This window comes from Macaca thibetana, chromosome 7, assembly GCF_024542745.1.
Source record: "Macaca thibetana thibetana isolate TM-01 chromosome 7, ASM2454274v1, whole genome shotgun sequence".
NCBI lineage: Eukaryota > Metazoa > Chordata > Mammalia > Primates > Cercopithecidae > Macaca > Macaca thibetana.
In genome coordinates this window covers 124,077,414-124,100,355 of record NC_065584.1, presented here as the reverse complement: position 1 = coordinate 124,100,355, position 22,942 = coordinate 124,077,414, and the positions used below count along the sequence as shown (strand labels likewise).

At 39.5% G+C, this 22,942-nt stretch overlaps 2 protein-coding genes across 5 annotated transcripts in view; one reads left to right on the top strand and one right to left on the bottom strand.

Moving 5' to 3' along the window:
* The window catches only part of FSIP1 (fibrous sheath interacting protein 1), a 194,984-nt gene that overhangs the window by 70,455 nt on the left and 101,587 nt on the right, over positions 1-22,942 (top strand). The gene's annotated exons all lie outside the window — the stretch shown is intronic.
* On the bottom strand, positions 15,211-15,704 carry LOC126958389 (cytochrome c oxidase subunit NDUFA4-like; the record flags this gene model as incomplete). The annotated part of the gene is made up of 1 exon (XM_050796662.1): positions 15,211-15,704. A coding segment is annotated over one exon (312 nt), but the record flags the coding sequence as incomplete, so codon positions are not given.

The following is a 22,942-nucleotide window of genomic DNA, read 5'->3' as shown; positions in this document are numbered from 1 at the left end:
TTATGATTTTCCAGCTACCTACAGCATGTTTTTAGCTGGATACCTGGATTTTCCCTAAAATTAAACATGTCAAGGCTGAGCTTGTGACTGTGGTCTTGTGGTAATTACCTGCAGTAACCCCTTTTGGTTTCCTGCTAAATTCTGTCATCTTGGGTGATCTTCAAGCCTCTTTGAGTTTTAAACAATGTGACTAATTTGTTGCCATATTCTTCCTGAGTTTCTTATGACTCAAAGTCTTTTTTTTTCTGTCCCTACTTTTATCACCCTTCTCTCAGTGTTGTCACCTCATGCCTTAGCCACTTATAACCTGGTTTTTGTAGGATTTCTTGTTTCCAGTCACTCCCTCTGTCATTATTCCACTTAATATACTGCACTGTGGAGTAAACATCAGGTCAGTGATTTTAAAATATGCTCCCCTTCAGAGCCCCTGAGTGTGTGTCACAATCCCGTCTTCACACCTTAATGGTCAAGCCCAGCTGAACTGCCCTCACTGCCCGCAGGCCACAGATAGCAGCACTGACACAGAGCCTGATGGAGATCAGGGTCACCTCATGAGAGTTGGCAGCAGATCTAAAGGGAATGAATACATGGTGCTTCTTTTAGAGCTCATTTTTATTTGCTTTGCATGGAGAATCTCACGGGTGTTATATTTCAGGGAGACCTCTGTTTCCATTTTCAGAGAGATTTCCCTGATTCTGTTGATGGGATGAAGTAGAAGAAGTAGGAATGGGCCGGGGGCAGTGGCTCACTCCTGTAATCCCAGCACTTTGGGAGGCCGAGGTAGGCGGATTGCCTGAACTCAGGAGTTCGCGACCAGCCTGGGTAACAAGGTGAAACCCCGTCTCTGCTAAAATCCAAAAAAAATTAGATTGGTGTGGCGGCGTGCACCTGTAGTCCCAGTTACTTGGGAGGCTGAGGCAGGAGAACTGCTTGAACCCGGGAGGTGGAGGTTGCAGTGAGCCCGAGACTGCACAACTGCACTCCAGCCTGGGTGACAGAGTAAGACTCCGTCTCAAAAAAAAAAAAAGTAGGAATGGTAGGGAAGTGTAAGGGGGCTCTTGGCCATTCATTGTAGTGGTAATGATGGTACATTGTAAATTCAATATGATAAATGAAATGTTTGTGGTTTGATTGGTTTTGAAAACTGTTGGTACTTCCTCTCACCCCATATCTGCCAATCCAAGGTAGGCTAAGCCTGTCACTCCCCATGATCCATTCTCCTGATTTCTGACTGCTGTGGTCTGGAGGTTTGTGTCCCCCCAGAATTCCTGTTGAAACCCTAATCCCCAAGGTGATGGGATTAGGAGGTGGAGAATTTGGGGAAGCGATTAGGTCATGTCAGTGAAACCCTTGTGAGTGAAATTAGTGCCTTTATAAAAGAGGCCCAAGGGAACTCATTTGCCCCTTTTACCGTGTGAGGATGTAGTGAGAAGTCACCCCTATCAACAAGGAAATGGGCCCTTACTAGGCACCAAACCTGCCAGCTCTTTGATCTTGGACTTCCCAGCTTCTAGAACTGTGAGAAATAAGTTTCTGTTGTTTATAAACCACCCCAAATACCATTATTTTGTTGCCCAAACAGACTAAGACACTGGCCATTTATCACATACCTTGAACCTGTACCTGTTCTTTTCTACCACGTCTCTACCATTATTTAATTTTTGGCTGAAAACCAGGATCCTTTAAGAAAGCGTATGTCATTCCACTGCCTTATGAAGTTTGGCTACACTTAAAGGGATATAATAAATGTCAAGAGTTGGTTGTTATCCAAGTGGAAAAGAATAATACATGAGTAGATAAGAGCAGTTATTGAATACCAACTATGAGCCAGGCACTGTCCCAAGTATTTTAGAGATACTGAAGTGTTTAATCATCACAGCTGCTCCATAAGGTAAATACCAGTCCTCATTTTGTAGATGAAGAAATGGAGCAAAAGAGAGATTGACTAATTCCTTCAGGTTATACGGCTAGTAAGTGGAGGAGATAGGATTCAAATGGTTAGCATTTAACAACTATGCTATTACTGCCTTTCTGGGACTTGCTTTTCTTTTCATGATTAATGTTGTTTTTTTGTTAATTAAAGTGTGATAAACTTGTTATAATCAGTAATATTCATGAGTGAAATGTTTGGGTTCCCCTATACAAATTTTATTTTCATAGTTTTGTCTTTTACAGTTAACACTTTCAGAGGCTGTTATCTGCATGATAAAGGCCCATGAATATTAATCTATACTATGTTTTTTTTTTTTTTTTTTCTGAGAGTATCACTTCCGTTGCCCAAGTTGGAGTGCAGGTAATCCTCCCACCTCAGCCTCCTGAATAGCTGGGACTACAGGTGTGTGCCACCATGACCAGCTAATTTTTTTATATTTAGGAGAGGCAGGGGTTTACCTTGTTTCCCAGACTGATCTGTCACTCCTGAGCTCAAGCAATCTGCCCACCTTGGCCTCCCAGAGGGCTGGGATTACAGGCCTGAGCCACCACGTCTGGCCCTGTTTTATGTTTTCATTGCTTAGTGTAGATTCATAACTGTAGATTCCTAACTGAGTTCATAATTGTGGATTCCCATTGTGTACCATGTGACCTGTTGAGGGGAAGATACAGTGTGTTTCAAATTCTGAAAACGCACTGTACCTCATAGATGGCTAGATACTATTTCGACCGGGAATCTGGAGACCTGAGTCCTTGTTTCAGTTTTGTTTATAGCCTGCTCTGTGACTTTGAATAAATTGCATAGTTTCTCAGAGCAGGGGTCCCCCACCCCTGGACCAAGGACCAGGTACAGGGCCGCTCAGCAGGTGGTGAGCAGCAGGTGAGGGTGGCTTCATTTGTGTTTATAGCTACTCCCCATCTCTTGCTTTACCTGAGCTCTGCCTCCTGTCAGATCAGTGGCATTAGATTCTCATAGGAGCACGAGTCCTATTGTGAACTGCACACGCCAGAGGTCTAGGTTGCACATTCCTTGTGAAAATCTAATGCCTGATCATCTGAGGTGGGACAGTTTCATCCAAAAACCATACCCCTCCCCCACCCCTCCCCCTATTGACAAAAAGGTTGGGGACCACTGTCTGAGAGACTTCATTTCATTGCTTTAAAGTCAAGAGAGTAGTGCAAGATGACCTCTGTTCTTTTGCCAGAGATTGTTGGCACACTTACTTTTAATAAGAAGTGATGTTATTTTTAATATATAGTATCTAAAACTAGTTTGTGTGTTTCCTAAATATTTGGTATTAATTGGATTAAATCTTCTATTGAAAGTTACTTTTGGAAGTTTAGTAACACTTTTTAGGAGAATGCGAGATTGTCTTTTCTATATACAAAATTAGTCTACTGCCCTCCAACCAGAGAATGTGGTTTCTGAATGATAGGAAATGGCCAACTTTGCAGTTTTGCCTTATTCTGCCTCCTGCAATGGAACATCCTTTCAGGATTACTGGTGGAAGACGTAATCTGTGGCCATTGAATTGGTGATCTAAGGATCAAACCCATATCCTGTTTTAGGGATGGGAGAAGAAAGAGTGAGCTAAGGGGCAGTATAGGAGCCCTAGGGGGTACTGGAAACGCCTGCATCCAGGATTGATTTGTCAGTAAAGGCTGGAAAAGCAGCTTAATTCTGTGTTTCAGGGTTAGGCTGAGGCTGCTGATGCACATTTGTCTTGGTCAAGACTGGTTGAGGAAGTGGGATTTGATTTAGTCCGTAGGAGGTGGTAGAGTTGTTGGCATCAGTGGATTTAGCTATTAGGAGCTAGGGAAAGTAGACAATGAAATGAGGTTGAAGCTCACACACTTAATATGAAACTCAGTAGGCATCAGGGGCCTTGAAAAGCCACTCTGAGAGTGGAGGAAGGATGAGCCGTGGGTGCTGGAAGCAGCATGTGTGAAGCACATCTGTAGGATTTCCTTAGTGTGAGTTAGCCGTGTCATACAGCTGCTCTGGGACACATTAAGAGAGAAGTAAGCAAAATGGATCATCTGTAGATATTAGAGTGACCAAGATGAGGAAGAGATGTAAAACCAGGTCATATGAAGGATCGTTAATGGGGCTACATGTATTTATTTAGCCCAGCAAAGAAGAGACTAGTGCATGTGTTTTTTGTATGTGTTTGTTGGGGTAGGAGGGAAGGGGAGTGGTTTGGTAGAAAAATCACAGATGGTCACTTCCCAAAGAGATTTAAAGGGCTGACATGTTAAATGTTAATTTGATTCTTTATAGTGGAGGAGGAAAATGCATGGTGATTGGGAAGCCAAAAAGAGACATATTTCTGGTAAATATTGAGGAAGAAAGTTAGAATTATCTCATTGGAAATGGTCTGTCTGGGACTAAGTATTCAAACTAGACTGGAGTGACACTGGCTGGGTAGAGAGTGTTGAAGTATCATGGGGTGCCTGGATGGTTTAGGTGAGTGTCTCAGGCTGTAGGTGGTGAATAGGTGGAGGAGCTGCATTTGAGCTCTTTTCACATGTCAGGGAGTTTGTGCTGAGCCACCTGCCGCTTGCCTAGTTGGTTCCCATGGGGTTAGGTGTAGTGGCTTTAGCTATGGATAGGAGTTTTCCACCAGGTTACTTGTATGGAGACAACTTGAGACGTTCGAATGAAGAGATAATGGGAGTATCTGTTTTCATAGAATAGGCACCATAAGACAGCCCCCACATACAGTCTCTCCATCATTTGCCATACAAGTGATGTCTGTCTCTGGTACTTCAAACCAGACAAAGAAGAGAGTAGTTTTCTGTTGGTTTGGGTGCTCTGCAGGCTTCTCTGCCCATCCAGACTTCTAACCCCACTCTGCCCTAAATCACTTCCCCGGTCCTAGTATATAAGCTTTTTATAGGGGGCATGGTGGTTAAAGGTCAGACTGCTTGGGGTTTGAATCTCAACTGTGCACTTAGTAGCTGTGTGACCTTGGCGGGTCCCCTGAGCCCTCTGTGCTTCAGTTCGTTAATCTGTAGAATGGAGATAATTACAATTACTGTAACACTCACCTCATAGGGCTGTTACGAAGTTTAAATTAGTATATGTAAGGTACTTAGAACAGGGTCTGGACATTTTAAGTGTGATATACATTTGTTTTGCTATTTTTATTATTAACATAATTAATATGACATTTACATAAGCTTGTTTCCAGGGGGGAAGGACGTCTTATGGAGGGCAACATTGAAGATGGAGGGGTAAGCCTTGGAGAAGAACCAGGGTACCCTTTTCCTTATTCAGGATGAAAGAAAGGAAGGGTGGGCCACGAAAGGCAGGCTGAGAGATGAAGAAAAGGTGTGAGAGGCCATGTTTGAATGTTCTCTACTTACCCTGTAAATTAGCGACCTCTCCATATGGTCAGAGTGGGAGGGTAGAGTGGGGATTGAAGAAGGGTAGGAAGGGACTGGAATAGAGCCAGTGAAAATAAGATAAAAGCAATGGTAAACAGTCAGGTAGCCCAGGGGAGGTTGGAAACCCTGCTGTGAAATGGAGCCAGCCAGCAAGGCTGAAGGGTTTCTCTGACAGCTCTCGGGAGTCCACGAAAGCTGGAGATGAGGGGTGATGAGTTGAGGCAAGGGTGAGGAGAGGTTGGGTGATTGCAATGGAAGATCAAGGTGGCAAAGGAACTGGTGGCAGATACCTATGGGGGCAAGGGAATTGGTGATGGTTACCTATGAGACCATAACTGAAAAAATGTAATATATATACCTCAGATATCAGCTGGGACCCTTTTGCCTTGCTTTAACCCAGTGTTATAACTTATTGTACTGACACAGACTAGAATACCATCTGCCTATCAAAAGAATGAGGTAAGTCTATGTGTCTTGAAAAGATGTCTGTGATTGAGCATTAAGGAAAAAGAGCCTGTTGCAGAAGATAGTGATCAGTGTGATACCATTTTAATAAAAAGAGTCATAGGAAAATCCTGGAACAATATACGTATACCAAATGCTTACCAGCAGTTACTTTTAGCAGGGATTGGGATGGATGGGGAGGCAAAGAAAGGAAATTAACTTTTTGTAACACACACTACTTAAAGGGAAAAGTGTGTTGGGATTATGGGTGATTTTTATATTATTATTGTGCTTTCCTTTATATCTCAGACTTCTGTAATATACATGTGTTGTGTCTATACAGAAATAAATTAATGTTTAAAAATGTGGAAAGCATCTATGTGTACAAGAGATCATTGCTTATTGTATCTCAGTAAATGGTTTTTATGTATTTAGAAAAATAGAGTGAGTCATCACAAGGAATAATATTCAGCCTTACCAGCAATTAAAATTCATATTCAGACAACTTGTAGGAACTATATACACCTGTTAGGCCAGCCAAAAGAATGACAAATATGATATCATTATGTGTCAGTAAGAGTGGTGTAAAGATTGGGACAGTGATATTTGGACATTATTGGTAGCTTTTTGAATGGTTTATTTTTTCTCCTGGAAAACAATTGGTCAATGAATGTAACAACAGCTATAATATGATTCATATTTTTGAGCTGTATAATTCTACTTTTCGGAATATTTTCAAAGTAATAATGCCCAAGGAAACCAACCAATGAACCAAACAAACAAAAAAGCCCCAGGAAAGAAATGTTCTCAAAGAAGGGAATGTCAAAGCAACTTATATAATATTAACCCATTTAATACTATGGTAGGATGATAAAAATGACAAGGACCTGGACTTTGTCAATAGAAGACTTTTTGTTTTTTTTTTTTTGAGCCAAGTCTCGCTCTGTTGCCTAGGCTGGAGTGCAATGGCGTGATCTCGGCTCACTGCAACCTCTGCCTCCCAGGTTCAAGCGATTCTCCTTCCTTAGCCTCCTGAGTAGCGGGGACTACAGGCATGTGCCACCACACCCGGCTAATTTTTGTATTTTTAGTAGAGATGAGGTTTTGCCATGTTGGCCAGGCTAGTCTCGAACTCCTGACCTCAAGTGATCTGCTTGCGTTGGCCTCCCAAAGTGCTGGGATTACAGGCGTGAGCCACCGCACCAGGCTAATATAGGACTTCTAATTGAAAATATATGATACAAAACATAAAAATAAACATTTAAGATAGATTTTATCAACTGTGTTATATATGTATATTCATATATTGGTGCATATATACTAACAACCACCTGAAGGGACATAGAATATGTGCTATAACTTACCTTTATTAGATAATTTTCACTTTCTATTAAATTGCCTTTATTTCTAAAGAAAAGGGAGCCATAATTGAGGCAATTTTATTATATCATTTTTTTATTTAAGGATATTTTAATCCATTAACATAATGATGGACTTTTTGAATAATTTAAATGAATAGCAACAATAATTCATTATTTGTCTCATTTTTCAGAGGTGTGAGTGTTCCATTGTGACAATAAAGATTTTTTGTTTTTTTTAAAAAAATAAAGAACATTTTTGACTTCTAGAGTTAGGTAAAAATACCTTTGATGAAGTTGCATAATGATCCTGTCTTTCACAAATCAAAAGAATTCCATTTTAAAAGTTTTTGCATTTTAAATAAAAAATCATCAATCTGACCTTATCCCATTGATCCCACTAATGATAAAATACTCTCAAAGATGTTTTGTTAGTATTGTTAGGAAAAACTTTCTCTCGTTCTAGTCATTCCAAATGCTTTGACCACACTTTTTAGGTCTTTTTTGTGTCTCTTTTTGATTCTCAGTTTGAACTTCATTCATTTACTCCATCATTTGAAGTCTCTACTATTTCTATCCACATTCTTTCTCTTTTCAGTTTCCTGGAAACCACTGAGCTTGGCCTTGTTTGGTGAACTGCATTGTCATTATTGCATCAAAATGTTAGCACTCTAAGCCCTGTTGCTGAGCACTGAGGATAAGAATGTGGCTCACAAAGGATGATAAATCCTCACATTCTGATTCTTATTTCGACATGCTCTTGTCACTTAACCTGATATAAGCATATATGAACCCCAGTCAGAAGACTGGAGTGCTCCTTCTGCTTAAAGAATGGGTTGGAAAGTCTACCTTCAATTGTTACACATGCTATAGATTCAGAATTCTCGAATGTGAGAGCTAAAGGGGCTTAGAGGTCATGTGGGGCAGTTCCATGGATTAGAAACCAAAGTCTTGAGCAGCTAAATGATTTTTCAGAAATAATCGAAGCCCAGCTCTTCTGACACCTCAATCTGTGAACATTTCAATAAATCCAACCTCTCTAAGTCACATCTGTATAGTTCAGCCAATTTTCAGCTAAGATTTGTGGCCACCCACAAATGTAGGCTTTATTCTAAAACCTTTAAGCTATTACCAACCGGATATTCATCTTTTCCAAATTCAGCACTACTCCAAACAGACCTGACATGTTTATGGTTAAACAGGAAGACCAGATAGTGTGCTTTGGTATTCATACATTAATGAAAGTCTGAATTGGAAAAATAGTTATACTTTGGTGTCACTGTTTATAACTGCAGAAATTATTTTAATCTTTTTTTCACTTGTAACAGGTTTTAGAAATGTGGATAAAATAATAACACTGCCACATACAGTTGGTATTTAGAGTATACAACTTTTGTTCTTTCTGTAGGTGGTGGCAGGTGTGTGTAATAATGATGCAAAACATTTGGTTTTAAACTTTGGAGAGTGAGATTTGTACGTTAACAGAGAAACGTTAAAAAATGTGTTCTCTTAATCATAGGCCCATTTTGAAACAAGCAAGTAGAACATAAAATTTTCAGAAGCACTTATATATTTCTACATCATTTAATGCAGAAATCTTAACAAAACTCCTTGCAATGGAATATCACCATTTAATAGTTGAGAATGTAGAACAGTTATAGTTACATGGCTGATGTTCATGAATTATCCTGCAATGAATAAATGACCCAGTAACCTTTTAAAAGTTATTGACTTCATAGATCAATATAATATATGATAAATTTGAAACATAATTAGCTGGAGTTCTTCGAGAGGAAAATGTTTTTATTTATTTATTTATTTATTTTTAAATTTTACTTTAAGTTCTGGGATACATGTGCAGAACGTGCAGGTTTGTTACATAGGTATACATGTGCCATGGTGGTTTGCTGCACCTATCAACCCGTCATCTAGGTTTTAAGCCCTGCATGGATTAGGTATTTGTCCTAATGTTTGAGATGAAGATGTTAAGGATAGTTGGATATTTTTTCATGAACTTACTTTGTTTCAACTATCCTTTTAAATCAATTTGTAAAATATATTAGTAGGTTTCAGTTTCAAACTCATTTTGGAATGAGAGAGGTTATAAATAAACTTTGTATTCTACCTATACTGTAAACATTTTAAAAATTATTAAAGATGTTTGGTTCTAGATTATGGTTTTTCACATGTGTTATGATAATGCAGATGATATGTTATAGAAGGTGTAGGTATTGTGCTGTTTCTGAATAATAACGTGCCATATCTTGAGAGGCACCTTAAAAATGACAATTATGGGCTGGGCACGGTGGCTCACGCCTGTAATCCCAGCACTTTGGGAGGCTGAGGTGGGCAGATCACCTGAGGTCGGGAGTTTGAGACCAGCCTGACCAACATGGCAAAACCTCATCACTACTAAAAATACAAAATTAACCAGGCGTGGTGGTGCATGCCTGTAATCCTAGCTACTCGGGAGGGTGAGGCAGGAGAACTGTTTGAACCCGGGAGGCAGAGGTTGCAGTGAGCAGAAGTAGCGCCTTTGCACTCCAGCCTGGGCAATAAGAGTGAAACTCCATCTTAAAAAAAAAAAAAAAAAGGACAATTATGATAGTAACTTTGTTTTATAATACTGCTTATTTTTCCTTAAATTCTTATTGTTGAGCAGAGGCTTTAGAAATAGGTAATAAGACTAGCTAGGTTTTAACATAACTTGCCATTTGCTTTCTGAATTAGTTTTTAAAGTTCAGTGGTAGCGGCCATGTGCTGTAGGTGTGATTACATGGAACAAGGACAGATACATGCTTCAAGAAATAAACAAATGTGAATATGATTATTAAGTATAATTATATAAAATAATTATTGTAAAAATTATAATATATGATGCACACACACCATATTTAAGCAGTATAGCATTGAGGTAAAAGAAAAATGTGTACATAAACATTATACTGATTTTAGAGGTTAAAATGAAGCCTATTATTTGGATGTTGACACAGGGTAGTAACATGCCACATGGAACTGTTTCCAGCCCCTATGCAAATCTCTGGATGGGAGAGTTCTAGTTCTAGCTGTATGGCAGACTAGATGTTAAGAGAGACCCTGCTTGGGAAAGCAAGCCTGAGCATGCTAGATAAAATATATTTTTTAAAAAGTAGTTTTAAAAGCATGGCTGAGCTGGCAGAAATGCGTAAGGGAATTCCTTGGAGGGTAGGAATGACGACACTGTGTGTTAGGAGGGGTAAGTGACCACTGGAACAAACATTGGTCCCCATGGTATCTGTTGACCTCTGAAGGCCTGAAGTGTGGGTTTAACCAGGCATGTGTAGAGGGAGCACAGGAAACAGAGCCCAAGACAGGGTAGAGGTCAAGTCAGAGCTCCCACATAGAGTCAGCACACCAAATGGTTCTTCCGAGTGGAAAAACGAAGAAGAATCTGCTCTGGAGAGGGATTGGTGGGGACATGTGTAGCTGTCTCTGCTTTGGTTGTGGGTGGAATGGAAAAGAAAAGACCCCCATGAGAATTACTAATGATAACCCTGCATGAAGCTAGGCTTTGGGTTTGAGTTAATACCACCCGTGGGGCCAAGTTGAATGTTCAGTTGAAAATGGTCTTAGATTGGAGTAATCCTAGCTCCTGGTAGAAGGAAAGGGGAATCTCTCTGGAAGAACACAATAATTTAAATCTAGACCTTAATAAATTCCCACAAATAAAATTTAAGGGCCATGAATCCACGATAGAGGCCTCCCCCGACCCCCAACACATAAAGAAAGAAACTACCATGAGCAGTGGTTAATTGAAAAAACATGCTATAGAGTCAGTTCCACGTAGACTCAGAGTTTGGAGTGGTCTGTTTCAGAATGTAAAATATGTCTGTTTAATATATTTAAAGAAAGAAAATGAGCTTTGAGAATATGACAAAGATTTGAAATGAAACCAGATAGAATTCATAGAAATGAAAATATAATGTTAAGTGGACATTCTTGGAGTTAGACCTTCCTTGATCCTTTAAACAGGATCCTGGCACTTACATCTATTTTCCCTTCATCATTCTATAGCTTTTTTAAAGCTTTGCACCATCCCTCCAGTGAGAACAACAACAGTTTTTCAAACCAGTCAGAGAAAAGTTGTTAAACAGTTTTTGTAAAACAGCACATTAGCCTCTGAGACCTAGGGCAGAAGGAAGACAAAGAGATAGATTATAATTACACACAACCTACATATGCGGGAATATATTACTGTTATCTTTTTGCCAGTAAGATGGATTTTTTTCGAACTTTTTTTGCCCTTCTTATTGCCCTTCTTAGCTTCTGCTCTTTGTTCCTTAAAATGTTAACTCTTATCTTACCCCAAGTTTTTACATTGAACAGTTTGGAACACATACCAGATTTACTAAAGAAGTGTGCTCCTTGATCCATTAAAAAAATTTTTTTTAGGATGGGGTCTCACTCTGTCACCCAGGCTGGAGCGCAGTGGTGCAATCTTGGCTCACCACAACCCCTGCCCCCTGGGCTCAAGTGGTTTTCCCACCTCAGCCCCCTGAATAGCTGGGACTACAGGCCTGCATCACCATGCCCAGCTAATTTTTGTGTTTTTTGTAGAGGTGAGGTCTCACTATGTTGCCCAGGTTGATCTCGAACTCGTGGGCTCAAGCAGTCTGCCTACCTCGGCCTACCAAAGTGCTGGGATTACATGAGTGAGCCACTGCATCCAATGAAAGCTGTATTTTAAATGGAAACTGGGATGGCACAAAAATTCTGTGTCCCAACTTTTGGGTTCAGGAAATCTATTCATCCTTTGCAGATGCTCAAGAATCTTTGTGTAACTGGATTCTGTGCTAAATATATATGGGGACCTATGGGCTGCATAGTGGAGTAGTGAAAGCCTTGTATAGACACTGGTGGGCAATCTTTCCTCCCTCCTCAAGGCCATAGGACATCTCTTCATATATTTGTAATAATTTTCTCTGGAGCTCAAAATGGAAAGCAATGGGCTGATTACTATTTTGACAGTCATGATTTGTGACCAGACTTTAAAAAATATTGTGGTCAATGATGTTGCACAATTACTTTTGTCTGTCACATAGAAAAAACAATCCAGATTTAATTCAGTGCAAACAAATAAATAAAATGCTCTGCTAAGAATATAGAGTCAAGCTTTTGGTCTAGTGGGAGAGGCTGGGACTAGTCGACAAATATAAGGCAGAAATAAAACAAATGACACGAGAGAAATAGAAATCAAGTGCTATATTTGATCAAAACAGAGAACAGTTACAGCAGAGCGATTTGGAAAGGCTTTGTGGAAAATGTGAAATCTGAATGGAGCCTTGAGGAATGAGCCGGGTTTCATTTGGTACAGATGGGGGTGGGTGTTATAGAAAGAAGACACTGTGGAAAAGGGCCAGCTTTTGGAAAGCTTGGATCATTATAGGGAACAGAATGATCAGTAACGTTTATGAATTAATCATAGAAAGGTCTGACTCTTTGCCAATGCCATAAAGATACATGACATCTTAGAAACTTGAATTTTGCTGAACCGAGAACTTGAATCAGGCTTTCTGCAGGGCTCTTGTTTGGGAGTAAGTCACTTGGTGAGTGAGTGAGTGAGTGCTCCCAGCGGAGGGCCTGGCATCCTCAGCTGGTGCAGCTCTCCCATTCTTAGGTTGGCATGGTGTGGGCCTTAATACTTGTGAATTACTGAAGCTATGTTTCTGTGTCTTTAACAAAAAATCTAGTGGTAGTGATTGAAAAGCAGACAGCGATTCTTATTAACGACAACAATGCTTCAGAAATTTGAGTGGAATGCTGAATTTGGTATTGGATCAGATGGGTGACAGGAGTGTGGAATTTTGCAGACGACTCAGGAAGAAACTCCTTTTCACATTGGAGGTCTGCTTTCATCCACTCCGGATGAAAGGAAATAGAAAAAAATAAAATTATAAAAGTAGAATGAGGCCATCTTGAATAGCAGGCTGTGACTGGTGGATACAGTTTTCTGAGCAGCTGTTTAATATGAACTAAACTTTTAGAAAAGATATTATTGGCAGGTTGATCGTACTTTTACTATCAACGAAGATACATGGTGAGAGTTGTTATAAGAACTATTCAAAGAAGTGGAAGTTCAATAAAATGAAATGATCTATGTAATAGATATTATATTCTCAAAGTTTCCATTCTCCCAACTTTTGTGTCCAACATTAAGATTGTGAATTTTGTTGAATTTTTCTTTAATCCCCATATCTCTCGGCATTTATTCCTATCTCTAACAAAATTGCAACAATATTTGTGAAAATAAAACTAGGGTACACATTAACAACTGCCTACCCCAAATCCATTTGCTGTTTTTCCTTACTGATAAAATTCTAGTTAAACATACTATCCCAGACTCCCTTGTAACTAGAGTGACATGCAAGTTAGTTCTGGCCAGTCAGATACAAGCAGAAGCCTCTTGATAAAAAGAAAAACAGCTGACATATGCCTCTCGCCCTTCATCTTTTCCCTTCTTGGTGGGAGCATAGAAACACTGCCTGAACCTTCAGGAGGCATCTTGAGACCACAAGGGCAGGTCAGAAAGAGAGGAGGCTGGGGCAGTTGTCCCGTCATAAAGTTATTGCATCACCTCTTACCTGTTTACCTCTGACCAATTTCTTAAGTTGGAAAAATAAACCGACCTTGGTTATGCCAGGCGTGTCACTGGGTTTCTTTTACGAAAGCAATCCTAACTGACACAGTAGCCCACTTTTGGGCAGGTATAAAATGGATAGCATTCCTTCTGGTGCACTGGGAGAATTCAGGGAATGAATGAGTTTTGCGAGGGAATTGTGGTGACACTTTAGTGTGTCTGCCCTGTGGGAAGCGAGTTTGAACCCCAGACTGAAAGTTATACCATCCACCAGCATTGGCAAACTATAATGCCGCTCCACCGCTCACGTGTATGTGGCCCAAAGGGGCAGAGCAGCCCTGGGGAAAACACTGATCACGAGGAGTGCAGAATGCTCAGATCAGCTTCCAGTAAGCATAGACTTTAATTTCGGGAAAAGGAGTAACTAGTGGCAGGTGTTTTACCGAGTGTGGTGGAGGGAGCAAACCTCTTGCGTAATGCCACTGATGAAGACCTATTATTGAAAGAGAATACTGAGTATTTGCAGAGTTACAGAAATGGCAATAAGAATCTCGACAAGATGAAGTAGCATTCCAGACCAGCACTGTCCAACAGAAACACAATGCAACCACATAAGTAATTTTATATCTTTTGCTAGTCACATCAAAAAGGTAAAAAGAAGCAGGTGAAATTGTATTTAACTCACTATATTCAAATATCATTTTGACATGTAATTAATATAAACATTATTAATTGTATATTATATATATATATGAAATCCAGTGTGTTTTGTACACTTATAACACATCTTGATTTGGACTCAGCCACCTTTCAAGGTCTCCATTGCCCCATGTGGCTAGTGGCTATTAACAGAGCAGTTTCAGAGAAGAAAAAGGTGATTTATGTAGTACTCGGACACATTGGTTTATTTATTTTTTTAAAAAAGTAAACATTTCCCCAACATTCTAATTTTCTAGGGGTGTAGAAGAAACAGGCATTAGTAAGATTCTAGGAGAGTCTAAAAATAATGAAGAGAGAGGTCCCATAGTAGTGTCTAGCTGTGTGTTTTTAAAGTGAGTCTGACATGGGTTGTTAGATTTGATCTAAAAAATGAGGGCCAAGAAATGGAAATTGAAACAAAAGACTTACTGAAACCATATGTGTAATCTTGGAAAAGAAAGAATATGCTCAATTTCACCTCTTGGACATATTGAGAAGTAGAAGTGTGTCTTTGTAGAATTATTCACAATGTCTCTCTCAAATGATGGAAATTTTCTTGTTTTACCATTTTTCTGTTACAGGCTCTTCCTTCCTTAAATTGGAAGTGATGAGAGAAGACAAATTTGGGGAGCACAGGGCAGAATGTCTGACTTCATTCTTATAGCTGCTGAGCTTGATGTCACCTCAGCTTGTATTTGATTCCTGAAGTTAGAATATTTCAGAAATCTTTCTTTGGGCACTATTTGCTAATGCAATTATTATTATTATTACTTTTTTTTCAAGTTTCAGTTATTTATTAATCAGTGTAATCTCCAATAGAGATTACAATAGGGATCTCCAACATGATTTCATGCATTTAGAGGAGAAATATTTCCTGGTTAAGTGGAAAATTGTGCGGATGTGGCTTCTGGAAGACCTTCATTCTAAAGCAGCGTTATAGTGAAACATTTCATTTAGAAATGTGGACGTTCCTTCTTCAGTTTGCTGTAATCCACATTCACTGAGTAGAACTTGTATTGATCATTGGGACCCAGTTTGTTCCAGGGCTCTGGGTTATTTCTGTCCCAACAAACATCTGGATTGAACAATGCCAGACGCAAGAGATACAGTGTTGCTCCAGTAGCTCCAGTTCCAATAAATACAAAGAGGGGGATCAAGCTCGGCTCTGGCGGAGCATGTTTGCGGCAGAGGCCTCCGACTGGAAAGGAGAGAACCTGTCTAGCCACCAGGCCCTGAGCTAAGTAGTATCTGCCTGCAATTATTATTTATCCCAGTTCATTCCATGCATGAAGTATTCTGGAAGGGTTTTTAACTCTTCACATTCTTACTGGCCAACCAGTATCAAATACACGGAATGAGGTTTCAGGCTCTGCCTCCATTGAGGCGCTTCCCTCTGGAAAGTACTAGAGAATATTTTTGAAGAGTCTGTGTGGACACACAGCAAGTTTTAGTTTGTTTTTGTTTTTGTTTGGTATACCTAGAAACACACTTTGTGAATGTGAAGGGTTCTCTTGTGCCCAACTGGAAATCGCTGACTGCCTCTGAAGATAAGGATGGAGAATTTGTTGAAAGATTTCTCTTTAATTACAGAGTGGTTATGCAAATGTGATTATGGTTGAAATTTATTTTCATAGTGAAAATAGCTTTTGGGGACATTCAGGCAATCTAGAAAAATATAAAGAAGAAAAGAAAAATTATGCATGCAAGCATAGTTAACCCTTGGTCATTATCCTGTCTGACGTTTTCCCTATCCACATGTACCCCAAATGCTCACTTCCCCCCATCCCAACACACACACACACCCCTTCCCCCTCCTCCTTTCCTCTCTTCTTCAATCTCCTTCCCTCTCCTCCCCTTCCTTCCTCCTTTTTTGTCTTTTTACAAACCAGGATCATATTCGACATAGGTTTTATAGCCTGCTTTTTACTTAACAATAAATGCATTATGGTACTATGTGAGTGTGTCTATTGAATGAGGCCTCTCTGTTCATTTCTAGTAATGTCCAATTTTATTATTATAAACCATGACGGAGTGAGCATTTGTTTAATCATTGTCTTAGGATGTATTCTTAAGTGGAATTGCTGAGAGTGTGTGTGTAGGGTTTGGCTGTGTGTTGCCAAATTGTCCTCCAGTGAGGATGTGTAATTTATTCTTGCACTAAGAATATTCCAGAGTGCTATACCTACAGTGGTAGTATTCTTTTTTTGCCAGTCTCAGGGTTTAAAAATGATATAGTTGCTTTAATTTATTTTGTTTTGGTTACTAGCAAATTTGGACATATATTGGATTGTTTATTGGCAGTTTGTGTTTCTTCTTCGGTGCATTGACCATTTGTGTCTTTGTTCATTTATGTATTTTATTAAGGTATTCTTTTCGTTTTGTATTGGAAAGCTGTCTTTATATATTTAAAACATATGCTCTTTGTCACGTATATTACAGATTTAACTACCTCTAAAGTGTTAATTTTATTTACCGTTCTACAATATTGAAAAGTTTTGTGAGGTGCTGCTGTTTTTCTCTCTGATTTTCATATGGAGTCATTTGTGAGAAATATGTTCTGGGTATTGCAACCTGCTTTTTGTTTGTTGAAGTAATCCATCAAAAGCATTTATATACTTTCATGTATAAGCCCTGCATCATCTCTAGAGTGTATTTTGAGTAAGTAATGTCAATGAAATCACCATCTAATTATGTTCTTGCTTAAGTGCCTGCTATTACCTTTGAAGTTTGCTGCTAATCTCTTCTTAGCTTCATTGCTTAGTATCTAAGGTTTAGATAAGCAGTGACAATTAAAAACAGAAGAATGTAATTTTTTTCTTGAGTGAGTCTCCTTTTAATATTTGAATTGAATGTTAGCTAAGAAGTAGTAAACTTACTGTTTTAATTTTTATTTATCCTATCTCTACATTGTGTGCAGACACACATGATCAACATCATATAGCCTAAGATTATCCTTCAGAAAATTTTCCTAACAACTCAAACAATGTCCTATAGTCAGTGGGCTCCTAACAGTGTATTTTGATTTAAATGTCTGTTAAAAAGCAGGAATTTGCATAGTTTGGGAAGTCTACCCATTGTCATACTTCTGCATATGAAAGTAATATGGTAATGTTAAATTTGTGAAAAATAGCAACATTAAATTTGTGTCTATAAGAATTTAAAATTAAGTAGGGGACACAAGACAAATAAATATAACTTGTGGGAGTACATAAACAATAATTTAAAGGCTTTGAGGGGTAAAGTATGTAAAGTAGAATGTGATACTTTGGCAAGAAAGCTTTAGAGGCAAAGCTTGAGTTACCATTCAGAGACAAGGAGCAGAGTGAGACAAGCAGAAGAGGAACAGTTGGGTATTGGGTGTCACAGGGTATGGATGGGGATTAGCAGCCATGGAGGGCCGGCTGGCAGAGAACACCAAAGGCAGTGATACACCAAAGGCAATGACCAGAAGTGTATCTTGATGTAGAGGTCAAGAACTAACCCCAGGTGGGCAGCTAGTACCTTTTCAAAATGGTGGGCATGGCATGGCTATTGCATGCAATTTAAGAAAATAGGTGAAATCCTGGCATATGCAAATGTTAGGGAAGTACAACTGGCGTAAAAGCAAGACAGAGCTCTAAAACCCTGTTGTTCTATGATTCTGTTTGCTGGGAAAATGTAAACGCCACTGACAGCACATCTCTATTACAGATGTATGGGCAGATAAATGGGCTCAGAAAGAGATTATGTGATTGATTATGACCTTTCTATAGTACCTGACTTACATTAAGTATGTTTTTAATACATAAAACTAGTTGACCAAAAATGCCTTTAAAAATGAGTCGTCATATATATATATATATATATAAATCTTTTTTTTTTTTTTTTTTTTTAAGATGGAGTCTCACTGGCTGGAGTGCAGTGGCGTGATCTTGGCTCACTGCAACCTCCACCTCCCAGGTTTAAGTGTTTCTGGGATTAGGGGCACCCACCACCACACCCGGCTGATTTTTGTATTTTTAGTAGAGACAGCGTTCCCCATGTTGGCCAGGCTGGTCTCAAACTCCTTACCTCAAGTGATCCACCTGCCTTCACCTCCCAAAGTGCTGGGATTGTAGGTGTGAGCCACCATGACCAGCCAAAAATGAGTCATAATATAGTTCAAACTTTGCACATAAATATGTATAAAGTCATGAACTTACATAGTGACTGAGGATTTTGCATATATAATTTGAGTCTTTTAAAAGTTGAGTCTTTTAAAAGTTTAAAAATTATTTTATAATGCTTGCTGGCTTTAGCCATCTATTTTAAACCATATGTTCCCTTTAAACAAATTTCATAATTCTTAAAACTTTGATATTCTGATTTCTATATTCTTGATACTGAATTCGGGAATTCCTAGTGATAACTCATAGTAAATTAGTAAATGCAATTAGATTTCAAGGTCTCCATGGCTATGATGGTTACATACTAAAATCCTTGAATTAGAGTGACAAAAAAATAAAATAAAATAAATCACTTGGTATCATTTGCAGAGAATAATTGTTCCTTTATTTATATAATGCATCATAGTTTGCAAAGTGCTTGTTTCTGCAGTTTTTAAGTTTATTTGACAAATAATAGTTGAATATATTTGTAGGGTACAATGTGGACTTTTGATGTGTATATACATTGTAGAAAGATTAAATCAAGCTAATTAATATATATCCATCACTTCACCTCCTTATTTTTTTTGTGATGAAAATATTTACAATCTATTCTTCTATGTTCCTGCAGTTTTTGTTTCATCTTCGTGAAAACCTTGGAGGCAGGTGGCATAGCTATCACTACCTCTATTGTTACAGATAAGGACACCAGACATAGGGCTTTGGTGACTTGTCCATAACCCACATCTGACTTCCAGGAGAGTTCTTTAAACACATACAGCCTCTATCACCGTTATTTGATTACAACTCCTCAGTTAGATGATTCCCGAAAGCAGTTTTCTTGATTTTCTTCTCCTTCGTATATGGTGTTCTATTCTGGGGCTTAGCAGAGTTGATATTCAAATACAATATTTGAATGAATTATTTTACTGAGAAAGGTAATAATATAGTGCACCTTAAATAGATTGCTAAAATACTTAAATCTTACTCTGGCTGAGGTTTTGGAAAAATTAGATGTAGGGACAGTTCAACAACCATGGGTTCAGCTTGATTCCTTTGCAGAGACTTAGTAGCAGTTAAGCACAGCGAATAAGGTGGGCAGACAAATCTTTTAATTGGCCCGTGATCATGGAGTGTGCCTCAGTCATTAAATAAATCTGCAAGGGCACAAAAAGTGGTTGCTTCAAATCACTTTTATACTGTTTTTGTGGCTTGTATACTTGACTGTTCAGGAGCTACCAGACCATAAAATCTAGCCAGTGAGAGCACTGGAAGTCACGGAGCTCAAAGGTTTATTACGTGGTGTGAAACTCTATTGTTTTGTGCGTGTGTTAAATAATTGCTGTCAGTGCAAGACTGTTAAAAACTCCCGGCTAGTAATAACATGAATGCACTTTATGGCTTCAAAAGGAGATAAAAGAAATTTCTTAGTCAGCACTTTGACGGCATCACAGCTAATGTCAGTTTTGTTATTGTGAGGACTTTACTTTTGGCAGATGCTCTCCCTTCTGGCAGCAGAGCGCTAATTACCATATAAATGAAGCTGGGAAGTGAGCGGAGGGCATGCAATCAGCCCCTTCTGCCTTGTACCCAGGTTTCCAGGGCTGCAGTGCCAGGCAGGCATAGCGTGGGCTGACGCCACGGAGAGGGTTCCACTCCCCTTCTCCCTTTCTTCCCATTCACATCCATTAGAGGGACATTAAGCGGCTTAGCTGCTGTGCAAACACAAAGATCATTCTTTTTTCTTCTTTTCTTTTCTTTCTTTTTTTTTAAACCTAGGGTCTTCTCTCTAATAGCATTCCAGGAATTAGCCTAATCCATCCTGCTTTAATTCATAGGCACTAATTATATTTCAGCATACATTCTTACACACTAAATTATAAGTATCCTTACTTTAATCAGTTGTAACTAGTCCTTAAATTGAGGGTTTAGTACTCTCCTTTTATCGGATAACAGGCTTTGCTGTGTTATGTGATGGGATTAAACTGTTTATTTAGGATGTAGAATTGAAGATGTGGATGATGTGTTCGTTTTTTTCCTAAAGTGTATTTTCTTCAGCCAGAGTGTATTTCAGAACTTCATAATGACCTTTTAAAATTTGTAAAATGGTGTCTAATGCTTAGGTCCTTTTGGGATGTGAACTGACAAGCACAATTTGTAGAAACATAATTATAATGCAGGTGAATAATCATTTATAGTTGCAAAGCATTTCACACATAAACTATTCTGTTTGGTATTTAAGTCGCCCTCCAGGTGGGTAACTGAAGGATGCCTGTGAGGTGGTCACTGAAGGCCACACAGTTGGCAGTGCAGCTGGTGTGGAGTACAAGTCTCATCTCCCTCTGGGGGCTCTTTCCTTCCACCTCACTCTGCCTATTGACTGGAGTTCCCTCTACGTTACAAAGCACCTAGTAAGATGATCTTTTCCTATCAGCATTTCAATTTTTTTTTTTTAGACTTTGTGGAAAATAATCGTTTTGCAGCACTTAAAGAGAATCCCTTGCGGGCATTCCGTAAAATTTTACATTTTACTGACAGCACAAAAAGAGGAAATTGTTTTTTCTTTTTGGCAAGTAATTGCTAGTCTAGCTTTTAAAATTATCTGTCTATATAACTATTACTCATTATCTATCTATCTATCTATCTATCTATCTATCTATCTATCTATCTATGTATCTATCTATCTATCCATCCCCTCACAGGGCTTTAAGCCTCTTGAAAGAAGTGTAAAGAAGATAGACTGTTAACTGCCCCCCTGGTAACTGGCACTTCAGAGAGGGTGAGAGAATTCACAGATAATTCTCTTTTCTGAGCTAGGAAAGAGTCAAATTAGTTGAGAGACTTCACTTTCAGTCCAGTACTTCCTCCAGCCCCATGAAAAAGAGTGTACCCATCAAAGAATCCCCCTCCTGCCATCTTTATCTTAGCAGGATCTCGCTACTTTAATAGATGAGACTCTTTGGAAAGGACTTTACTTTGCTGAGGTCACAGACTCATCCCGGAGCCTAACTTCTTGAAGAACATTCCGACTTAGCAGTTTCAGGCAGGCCCACTGGGTCACTGTGCACTGTCCAGAGGTGACTGGCTGAGGGAAAGAAGGGGCTGAAATCTGCTGTGCTCCATTTGATGAATGGTGCTTGCTGGCACACCGCTTCTTCTTTCACAAGAGGCTGCAGTCACTGGCCAAGTCTTGCAGTGGGGCAGCTGTCATCCGGGGCCGCTGCCCTGTTGTGGCACTCAGAGCGGGAGCAGCTGCATCCCCATCTACCTAGTCACCAAAGACAGACACTTCACTTCTTTTTTTCTTTTCTTTTCTAAATTGTAAGGAATGTCCAGGCACTTGCTCTTTAGGTGGACATGGAAAGTCACCCTTCCCTAAAGACTGGACTTAACCCTATTAATTATGCAAATATAATGCAAATGAGTAACCATGATTCTGGGAGAAGAGTGACAGGAAATGTTGGCGAGACAAAGTCTCACAGTGCTGACTGCCTGTATAGGGGCCAAGGAACGTCCTGGAGGAAAGGGAGTCCAACTGTAACCCCTTTCTCTTTTTTGGCTCAATTTTACTTGAACCTCTCTCATGGATTGATGTTGCTCCAGCAGAGGTCCCTTGGAAAGAAAGGACTCCAAGGGGCCCAAAGGGAAACTCACTATGGAGAAAGGAGAAGGTTGAACTGGCTAACATTAGGGTCTTTCTAGGCTCATGAGGGAGGGCTCGTGGCTGAGCCTGGGTTTCTGGCACAGCATTGATCCCTTGACAGTGTGTGTGAGTTAAGGTAAAGCAGCAGTTCCCTGGGATCCCAAGTGTGAGGCATCACTGTCATTTTTGCAGGGATCTGGAACACCAGGGTTTGTGGCAGCAATGGACAAAAGTAACAACTCTGTGGTTTTACCAGGGGCTGCAGCACCTAGAAGTGTGGACTCGTCTTGGACTGATCAGGCTTTCTATTCTGTTTTGACATGGCATTTGGAATCAGGACAGACCTCAACATTTTTCAACAATTTGGGGTAGGGCTGGGGAGCAGCTTCACGAGGGAGATACTGGAATTGCTGCTAATAACATAGACTAATGGGGTCTCAAAACCAATGAATTGGGAAAAGAAGAGATTGGACTATATTTTTACCCCACAGTTATGAAGGGAGTCATATCAGTGTATTCTTCCTCCGTAATGTCTTTCAAACTCCGTAATGTCTTTCAAATCCTTTATCTCTGTCTTACCACATTAACTAATCCTTCTGCAGCTAGTCTCCCCAGTCCATTTCACACTGCTGCAAGAGTGATCTTTCCAGAATGCAAATATGATATGGCACTTCCCTGATTAACATTCTATAATGGCCCTGTAACCTTTAAGATGAATCCAGATTTCCTGGCCGGC